Source organism: Ruditapes philippinarum, unplaced genomic scaffold (genome assembly GCF_026571515.1).
Source record: "Ruditapes philippinarum isolate M1 unplaced genomic scaffold, ASM2657151v2 ctg4185_1_1_1_1, whole genome shotgun sequence".
In the NCBI taxonomy this organism is placed as follows: Eukaryota; Metazoa; Mollusca; class Bivalvia; order Venerida; family Veneridae; genus Ruditapes; species Ruditapes philippinarum.
The window spans coordinates 107,349-118,419 of record NW_026861333.1 but is presented as its reverse complement, the minus strand read 5'-3'; the positions used below and the strand labels follow the sequence as shown (position 1 = coordinate 118,419).

The 11,071-nt window shown below is 30.7% G+C and overlaps 1 protein-coding gene across 2 annotated transcripts in view; it reads left to right on the top strand.

Moving 5' to 3' along the window:
- The first annotated feature begins 1,921 nt into the window (after positions 1–1,921).
- Positions 1,922–11,071, top strand: part of LOC132715293 (uncharacterized) — a 34,551-nt gene continuing 25,401 nt past the window's right edge. The window contains exons 1-3 of one of the 2 annotated variants that reach the window (XM_060698290.1): positions 1,922–2,132; positions 2,875–2,952; positions 4,492–4,612. In XM_060698290.1, the coding sequence (XP_060554273.1) occupies positions 2,047–2,132; positions 2,875–2,952; positions 4,492–4,612 (285 nt within the window). In that variant the 5' untranslated portion in view covers positions 1,922–2,046. Of the gene's footprint in view, positions 2,133–2,874; positions 2,953–4,312; positions 4,410–4,491; positions 4,613–11,071 lie in introns of those variants that run through there. The other variant, XM_060698289.1, reaches the window with a different exon arrangement.

Below are 11,071 nucleotides of genomic sequence, written 5' to 3'. Positions count from 1 at the left end.
AAATTCATAAAGAACCTAAGGCTTGATTCCTATTAATTAACATAAAAACCAAAAGAGTAATAAATTAAGAAATGACAATTAAAGCAGCAAAAAAAGCAATAAATTTTATCAAGAAAAGACACGATTCATTGTAATAGTATGGATATAAAGAGATGTGAGTATCAAAATACTAAAATTGTGAGCTTTGCATTACCACGCACAACACAAAATTTTTGGACCCTTTCCGGTAAAAAAAATCCTGGAACCCCATCTGCCATTGGTCTCTTATCAGCTTTTCATCAGCTTAAATATGCCTAGTAATGGTGGACTGCTCGTAATTCAAAGACGTAATTCAAAGGACAAATTCACTGTATCAATAAAGCAAGGGTAAGGAATTAAATAACTTCGTCATCACATATATAGAGAATGTAAGACAACTTTGTAAGGTACATTGTAATCATACACTCCCCCCTACCTTTGAGACACGATAATGACCATAGTTGGCAGGACTGTCTGGCCAGATATTATATCATACAATAGGTCTGATATATCTATTGTCATATCCAATCTTATATCATCTTAGTAAAGCAGACATTGGTCTTAATATAATAAACCCGATGTCAAAGATGGCGTGACAGTCTGGGATTTATGGCCAAAGTTTACACTTCTTTCCATAAATATTGTATCAAATTATTCATCAATTTTCGTAAAGCTTTGAAGATGTTTGAAAATAGATACTCTAGTTATTATCTGATACATACAAAATTGGTCAAAGTCACAGTGTCAAGTCCATCATCTAGGTAAAGTACATTGAATGTCAAATGACAAAATTTCTAATTGTTAAAAAATTGACATGGTTCAGTGACCTTGCTCACTTTGTGAAATAGACTGATCCTGATTTAAATTTCAAACTGGTTTTTATGAGTTTAAAAGAATATAGATACAACTTTGGTTTTACTACATTTTTGATAATTTGTTCTTTCATATTGCACAATTTCCATTAATAATAAAAAATTCTATGACCAAGTATGTTGATTCTGGTCAATTTAGTACACTGCACTAAACTTGTATTTTGGTTTCTTAGACTATAAAAGAGGCAAATATACAGAATTTTAATTGATTCAGTATATCACTGTGTATAAACCTGTACATACATGAAGTAATAAAATTTTTGAGTGCTAAAAGCAGTAAATAGAAATCCATTTCACTGTACAGCATTCACGTTTGTGTAGTCTGACCAGACAAGATACTGTTGTCTGATCAATTTCAACATTTATGTAATGAAAATCACTAAAAAAAAATTTTTTGTGACAATCAGTAAATCTGCAATGTTATAAATTATCATACATGACTACTATATTCCTAGAAATTATTTTGCACTTTTTAAATTAGCGTTTTTCATTGTGGATACTTTTCTGCAGTTGCATGTAACAAATCCGCTAACATTGGTAGCTTTGATTTCAGGAAATAAGGCCTGTAAGTCACTGTTTGCAAAGTTCAAGACTATTATCTTTATTTGCATGTTTAATGGAGAATCTGTGTAGAATACTAATCAACTGTTTAAAATTCAATGCAGGGTAACAGGTTAAGTTATTTTCTTCAATCCAATTAAGATTGTTGTTAATAACATTAAATGTAGAAATGAGATACATGTACATGTACATGATAATAACCAATCACAATTGTCGTTGCAGTTCAGGTGAATGTAAGACATGTGATGTCATTGAAGCACAATTATTGTTTTACATCAGATGACTATCTAAGACATGTGATGCCATCCAATCACAATTGTTGTTATGTTTCTGGTAATCAAAGACAGTTGATGCCATCCAATCACAATAATTGTTGCATTTCACGTGTATCTTAGACATGTGATGCCATCCAATCACAATTGTTGTTGCATTTTAGGTGTATCAAAGACACTGGATACCATCCAATCACAATAGTTGTTGCATTTCAGGTGAAGCTGAGACACATGATGCTTTCAAGAAACATTTTGATGAGCAGTTATTATTGTACAAGTTTATCAATGCAGTTACATTGGTGGAATTGTCCGGGAAAGAGAAGATGATAGGAGATGCCTACATTGATAATGTGCTCAAATATAACTCACAGGACGTCACATATATCACGTTTGATTTCCACGAATACTGGTATAAAGTTTTCATAATTATAAGTTTCTCTCATTGATAAATAAGATAGCAAAGGAAATCTAAATAGACTTTTTCATGCATCTTTGTCTCCCTGAAATACACAAATAGGAAAAAAATCACACACAACTTGACAAAAGTATTAAAACAGTAACCTTTCCACTTATTTTTTACTTGAAGAAAGATGACTGATTTTCAGATTTACATTGCTCACTTATTAGCACATCGCATTGTTATCATTTACCAAGTCCAAAAATATCCATATCAAATACAGATTGTACTCTATCTAATACATATTTAACCTCATTTTCATTTTCTGAGTATCAAAATTTTTTTTGTATGGACTTGTAGTAACTGTACCTTTCATATAATACAAAAGAAGTGTAAATATGGAGTGATTTCATTAATTCAATGTGTTTTCTACACAAGAATTGGTGGTTTTAAAAAAGAATTCATTACCATAATTATTGCCAGCACCTTGTCCAATATAGGTTTAACAGTCTCATCCAATAGAATTCAGTATTATATTGAATAATGTATAACAAAATCATATTATAAGAATCAAGTATAAATGAAGTAGGAAAAGGTTTACAATAGTTTAAAGACCTTCTCCAATGGCTAAAAACATTAATATAGTAAGAAAATATAGAGTTGTTCAAAAGTGAATCCATGTTGTGCTATATTTTGATTATGATTACCAGTATCACTTTGTAATTTATATACAGTATATTAAACTTTGTTTCAGTCGAGGGATGAAGTTTGAGAATGTCTCTATCTTGACAACAGGAATAAAAGACATCATTAAACATATGAGATATTGCTGGTAAGTTGTTGTCATGCTGTCATGTCCCTACAGTTAACAATGTGTCCACTGACATATACAAATGCTGAACTGTACAGATACTGTCCTAGGATGATAATTTGGTCTTAACGGTACAATTGGGAAAGTCCAAAAACGGAGTTATCTGGATCATTATCCGATATCGTAAAAGTGAACAGTTACATAATACACTACGTATATAGCATTATTCTTACAAAATCGTTTGTGTATTACCGTTATGGCTCTGCCGGTAGATCGCAGTAATTGTAACTTTTAGTGTTTTGTTCTCATAGGTTCGAACCCCACTTAGTGCCATTTTATAACCACATTTTTTTCTTCTTACTCATTTACTTTTTATCATTATTATTTTGTTATTTTTCGTTTTCCTTTTTGTTTTCTTCTTATAATATATATTTTATTGTATATATTTATTTTTTTATCTCCATTCTATTTTCTTTTTGTATTTTTTTTTTTATCGCAGTGTATTAAAATATTCGATCTCATATTCATGTATGTATATTGAAAAAACCGGTCAAACTTGTTGTCTGAACAATTGACTGTTCTGAGGTAAAAACAAAATGTGTAGTACCAGAAGTCGAACTTTTGCCTGTACGGGTAAAACACATTACTGACACGGTTGCTCTACCTACTGCGCTAACAAGACATATGATAACATGTAGTTTTATTTTCAATTTTATAGGTTGTGGCATTGACCTGCCTAACCTATTTTTCGCATTGTTATTGGTCTTTGTTATGTAAACAAAGGCTCAAGTTATCATCCTAGGACAGTACATGGTCAATCCAGGAAAAGGACTTTTGAAAATAAGTGATTTAACTTTTAGATTTCAACAATATCATCATTCAAAAACTGAAAAAAAAATATGCTGAGACTATTATAAGAATACTACATACTGCTGAACCTACTAAAAAAAAGATAAAATATTTTGCTAGGGAATATTTTATTTTATTTCCCTTCACTTTTTTGTAATGTTAATTTCCCAATTAGGCCACTGGGTTAAAACAAGTGTACCATGTGACTAAAAAATTTGTACTGTTACAGTTTTAACAGTATAAAAATTGACTCATGTGGATTTTTTCAACTTGCAAGTAAAAATATTTACTTTATTGTTACTCTTGGTTCAATTTTGTAACAGTTAGATATAGTTGAAATTTTCAAATGATTTGATAGGGGTAATAAAATAAATAACATATTGGTGTGTGAGTAACTGTAAAGAATATCATCCCTCTTGAAAATACTGTTACCTAATAGCAAACCCATGTGTTATTTATATACTGTTACCTTGTGTAATTGATGTGTATAAAATAACAGAGACACTTTTTTGTAAAAAATACTTGATTGTTGAAAACCATGATTTTGTCACATGCGTTCTTGTTTTTGTATTGACAACTGGAATGGTGATATTTTTATAAAATGGAAGACAAATGATGAAATAGAATAGGTAAAAATTGAACCTAAAGTAATTTATTCATGAAATATTATGCTAATTAGTTTAAGTAAATGTTGTTTTTTCTCTTGATTAGGGTGGACAGGAAAGGGATGATTTGTGAACAGAGAGGTGTGTTCCGAGTCAACTGTGTGGACTGTCTTGATAGAACAAATGTTGTACAGACAGCTATAGCTAGAATTGTTATGGAAACTCAGGTATATTTGAGCCACATCACGACAAAACCAATACTAATGCGATTGCAACCAGCATGGATCCAGACCAGCCTGCGCATCGCCATCCGCGCAGTCTGATCAGGATCCATGCTGTTTGCAATCAGTTTGTCTACTTGTAATAGTGTTTGTAAGGGAACAGCATGGATCCTGATCAGACTGCGCGGATGCGCAGGCTGGTCTGGATCCATGCTGGTTGCAAACACATTACATTGGTTTTGTTGTGACGCGGCTCAATTTTTATAAATATTGCAATACATGTAGTTAGTATTGTCTTGGAAAATTTGTAAATTTAAACAAATTGCCAATGGAAGAGTTGTGTTGGAAACTGAAAACAATAATTGCGACTCCTTCAGAAGGGTCATTTTTTGAAGGATTGCCCAGAATACACCAAATCTTATCCAATTTTGGATCTCTTTATTTGTTAAGACTGGACCGTGCCCTTGTACTTGTTTTATAAATCATACAATCCTACCAATTAATGAATTGTCTTCAGTTATTATAGGACATTGGGTTCAGGATGATAATTGCCTCAGTATAAAAAAACCTTTGTGTTATATTGTTTCAGAAATACAAAAATAGATTGAACATTTTTTTTACTTAATAACCTTAATTTTAGAAAAATATGAAGATTGACCTTATACTTCCTCATTTTGATTTTACAAAAAAATAATTTATGGCGTTGTAAATATTTTTATTGTTACAATAAATTCTACAATAGTTCAACTTGAATCAAGTTCTTAACAATTTTACTATTATAATCTTTTATATGAATAATTCATCACCTGATAAACCTGTGCTTCAGCAACATCATACATATAATTGAGCCGTGTCATGACAAAACCAACATAATGGGTTTGCGACCAGCATGGATCCAGACCAGCCTGCGCATCCGCGCAGTCTGATCAGGATCCATGCTGTTCGCTTAAAAACCCTATAACAAGTAGAGAACAGCATGGATCCTGATCAGACTGCCCGGATGCGCAGGCTGGTCTGGATCCATGCTGGTCGCAAACGCAATATGTTGGTTTTGTCATGACACGACTCATATTCTTTATGACCTTATCCCAGGTGTTTATCCAACAAGATTTTATTATTTTCATAAAAATTGCCATCTGACCATAAATTATAGTGTTGGTGTCAACTTGGAACCAGAGCTGCATTACTGGTACTGGTACTGGTACTGCAGTACGTACTGCAGCGATTTTGCAAGTACTGGTACTGATACTGAATTACTCTTACAAAATTTTGCTACTACTGGTACTGGTACTGCATTACTGTCTTAAAAAGTGGTACTGCTACTGCATTACCCAGTACTTTTGGTGTTGATAGAAATTAAAAATAACATCAATTTTTCTCATAAAATAAAGCTGTAAATTACATTAACTATATTTTATTTTCGTGAAAAAGTAAGTTATCAAATCTAAAGATAATTTGCTGCAATATTCCTTCAAATGTTAACATAGTTTTCATCATAAAAAGCACCAAAGACTTTAAGTAAAAATTAAATTAAGATAAACAGACTCAATAACTCTTTACCCTAAAATATCCTTATTAAAATCTTTATTACTTTGTATTTACTAGTAAAAGAGCAAAATAAACACTAATTAATTTCTTCTATTCTAAAGTTGTTATTTACTTTTGTATAAATTAAACAGAGGTGTGAAGGTGTGAAAGGCAACAAAAGACTGTGGTGTTTTAAATGAAAGATGTTTGCAATGTATTTATACAGTTGACTGGTTACTAAACAATTAGATATGACATGAATATATGTTGTAAATATTGTTTGTAAAAAGTATGTTAAAACTATAAAATTGTAAATATGTTATGGTAACTTTAAAGCAACATGCCTCCAGATTCATCCTAATTGTCATGAAAATTTTGAAAATGTATTTAAAGGTAAAATATTGTTAAATGAACAAAGAAAGTACTTGACACATTACAATTGGCACTTAAAATCCACGTAAATTACCAAAAAGAGGTCAAAACATGCATAAATAGCCCCTACTGCGTTAGTAACGCAGTAGAAATATGGTGATAAATACTACAAAATACAGTCATTAATTGCACATAAGATATAAATTATCACTTGAATCTTTAATTTGTTTACTTTTCTCAAAGTTTTAGTAATTTTTTTCCAAGTTTAATTTTCTTGAAATATTTTTGGTCATCTGGAGGCATGCAGCTTTAAAGTAAATTATGATTTTATTTCTTTGCTGAATAATATTTGCAATTATTTGTTTGACACTGTATTTATTCAAACTTTGATGAATATATAAAAGTAATGGTACTGATACTTAATTACTTCACCAAAAAAAGTACTGGTACTGCAGTACCGAGCTAAAATCTAGTACTGGTACTGGTAATGGTACTGCATAATTTGCCAAGTACTGGTACTGGTACTTAAGTACTACACCCTTAGTACTGATGCAGCTCTGCTTGGAACCCAAAGAGAAATAAATAAAATATGATATACTGTATATCTAATATGAATTCTTCTCTAGTGTAATAATATAATCATCTGTAAAATATACAAATATGAACACCTTGTTATTAGATCATACAAATAAAGTTGTCTGAACACAAAACCTTTGCCTATACAGCAGATTTTAATGTGACAGGTAGACATTTATCAGTTGAAGTTTGTCGCCTTGACTTCCCTTTCTTAATCAGGAAAACTTTTGTGTCCAATTTGTATGTCTGAGTTATTTCCTGAAATATCTAAATTTAAAGTTATTAAATTGTTTAAAAACCTGTAAATGTATTGTTCTGATTGGTTGGTTTTATACTCACATGTTTTTGACCAATGGCAATGCTTTATTTAATGGGATGTACCTTCAGAGGAAAGTAAATATTGCTTTTCTGCATAGATCATACTAGCAACATTAACTAAATGGTTATTGATCCGGGGACGTCTGTTTCCAGTGGTTAAGGCTGTTGACTTCAAACCACTTGCCTCTCACTGCTTTGGATTCAAATCCAGCTGGGACTTGATTCTTTCATTTTAGGGAACTATCCAGCTAGCTTACAGAATGTCAGTGGTTCTACTCAGGTGCCTGATCGTGCCTGAAATAATGCATAGGTCTTCCTCCATCAGTAAAGCTGGAAATTAGCCATATGATCTTTACAGTGTTGGTGTGGGGAAAAACCCAACCAAAAAAAATCAATGAATAATAAATTATTGTTATTCACTTTTTATAATTTTAATGTTTGGATAAAATTTGTTAAAATGGGTGACCAGTTTCAAATGTTTTACCTGTTATACCCATACTTAAGTAATGGGGAGTTCCAGAAATAGAAACTGGACTAGTCTATTTAATAGATTTATCTTAAGATTTATCAGAATGAGGTATAACTTTTTGCTTCTTTTGCTCTTTTTTTTCATATTGAATTAATATTTTGTATGGACTTTCTCTATATTTTGCTATTAAAATGGCAAATAATTTCACATTCAGTGCTATTTTTTTCAGGTGAGAAACACCTAACATTAATTGCTCTACAACTATTATTAAAACATAATAAAACTCATGTTTACCTAAATTCCTTAAGCAGAAAAAAAATATTTGTTTCTTAGGCAAAATGTGCATTTTTGTATTAATTCAGATATATTTCTTCTTAAAAAAAAGAACACTCATTACTCAGCAAATTTCAGAGCTTTTTGTTTCATTTTTCCCCAGATATAATTTTCATTATGATTTCATTAAATGTTAAATATGTTCATTGAAAATTAATGTACCATTATCACTTTAATAAAACATTAGGCATTTTTATCTAACATGCTTTAATCATATACAAATTTATGTATCTACAACACTAAAAATAACAATGTGACAATAAAAGTGTAACCTTTTATAATATAAAAAGTTGATTTATAATGCCAATTTAACGAGATGATTTATGTTATCTATTGAGTCCTTGTGAACTTATAGTGAAATATAAATGTGATAATGACTCCTTTATGATGCTGTATAGCTTCACTTCCTGGCCATGAAAAAAAATGAAATGAATAATTTTATTAATTACTCTTTGGATCCTAATATCTATAATAAAGATACTACAGAACATGTTTATTATCACTCAGTTGTGAATGGTAGTGCTCAAACTTGGTATATGTATTGATAAAAGCATAACATGTTTATCACTCAATTGTAAATGGTAGTGCTTGGAAAGATGACAAACTGCATTTCCCAGAGAATAAATTAAAGACACATATTTTTGGAGGGGTAGGGGGTTCTTTGTTTGGCATTAACAAAACTAAAGCACACACATCTTCCTCTATCAATGAGTTTTTGGATGTCTTCATTTTAATACTTGAAAAGTGATATTCACTGAATGAAAGAAAATACAATGCCATAATTTTATCATGAAGCAAGATAACATTCCTTGATTTTATTTGAAGCTATTTTTAGCAATGCAATCTAAATATGGTACACAAATTTATTTGAAGCTTATTTGAGTTTCCTTTTATATAAGTATATAAGGCCATCTAAATGATTTACAGTAAGCACTTGCTTTGTTGAAGCTTTATTGGCGTCCGTGCCGAAGCGCGGCGCTCTTATGGAATGAGATCAGATTTTGTGAAAGGGCGACAGCAACTTCTCGAGCCTTTTAGTCGGTCATAATAAAAGCCGAAAATTCCGATCGGTATGAGGGTGCTTGATTATTAAATCAGAATGAAATGTCGCGATATGTTACAATGAATTTTCGCAATGCAAACATTTTCAAATGAAATAACCTTTTCCGTCAATAAATCGCGCTCTTCGGGGTTTTTTATTTATCATTTTGTAGTACACAGTCGGTTATCATGGTATGTTATTGTTGTACATGTATCCTAGAATGATCAGTTGATGACCTAAATATTCCAAAAACCTATTTATAGATATATCTATTTATCACTCCTATCGGTAAAATGCCGGTCTCTCCCGGTCTATTTTGACCAGGATTTACTAGTGACCGGCGAATAGTACCACAGGTTTATTGTCCGGTCTCTCCCGGTTTTGGAGTAGATGTTTGATATCGTTACAATTAGAAAAAAAAACAACAATAGCATGTTTCATTTTATCTATATGAGATAAAAACAATAAATATGTACACGGATTTATATGTAATATAAATCCGTGATATGTACAATAATTGAGAAAAAGGTACATTTTTTATGGTATTAAAATGACATTATTAACTTTGAAACATTTTATTTAATTATTTAATTTGTTATCCGTGTTTAGTAAATATGCCGAGGAATTATTCAAAGTTACAAATTAGATTTTATGAATTATTCAATTGATCGATAATTTAAAAAATGATAAAGAAAAATACAATGTACATGTTTTAAGAATAAACAATATTATATATTGAAAGATAAACCATAATTTACTGACTTTTTCCAGTTAAGCTTTGACTTATAATCGTCGGTCAATATGACAATTGAATTCTTAAAATTTATTTTACAATTTTAATAAAAAAGAGTAGTAAAAACTCAGTATTAAAATAGCACATAAAACACAAAAAAGAATAAAAGAAAACAATATTCATAAAATTTGTATTTTTTTTAATTAAAATTAATAGATATTACAATTATTGTATAATAAACAATTATGCTCAACATGATCAACATGGTAATATAACCAGTGTCATATTTTTACTAACTTAAAGTGTGAACAGATACCTTAAGGGGGTCTTCGCTAATAGCGATAACATAATAAGGGACAAATGTGTGGTACGTGTTGATCATGCGTTACACATATGGATTGTAAATGATTGCATACATGTATATCCGTTGCTATTAATAACCACGATCATAAAGAAATAACAAGTAATATTCTAATCTCTAGCATGCCAATCAAAGTTCATAATGAACAATGTCTTTCGTCCGCTCATTCATAAGTGGTATACATTTCTGGTAGTTTATAAGAATATCTTGTCATCATATGTGTACTAGTTCATCTTCACTTGATGCATTTCTTGCTTGGACGCCCTTTGATGCTTTGCATCAATGCTTTTCTTGTTTTAGATGTAAAGAGACCTTAGTAATGATTTATATATACAGCCTGATGACCTTGACCTTGTTTAGTTCGGCTGTAAATGGAAAACTGGTTCAGCTATATTTAGATTATTGGAACTGTCAAAATTTATTATGTTTAATGGTACTAGGAAAACTTCTAAAATAGAAAAAATGTTTACATAATAAAAGGAAATGCTGTTAAAGTGTCATATTTATTTTCATTTGCTATAAAGTAGAGGAGTTGACATGAGTAGGTGTAGCATATATTTATATTACCTACTAACTGATACTGAAGTATTTTTTCATTAAAAATATGTACTGTATGACTGCTTTGGATAGCTTGAATTACATGTATCTTTATTGACCTATGCTGCTAGCCTTTAGAATGCTGTTATACCCATTTGTAACATTTCTGTACAAACTGTGTCAAAGTTAAATCATAT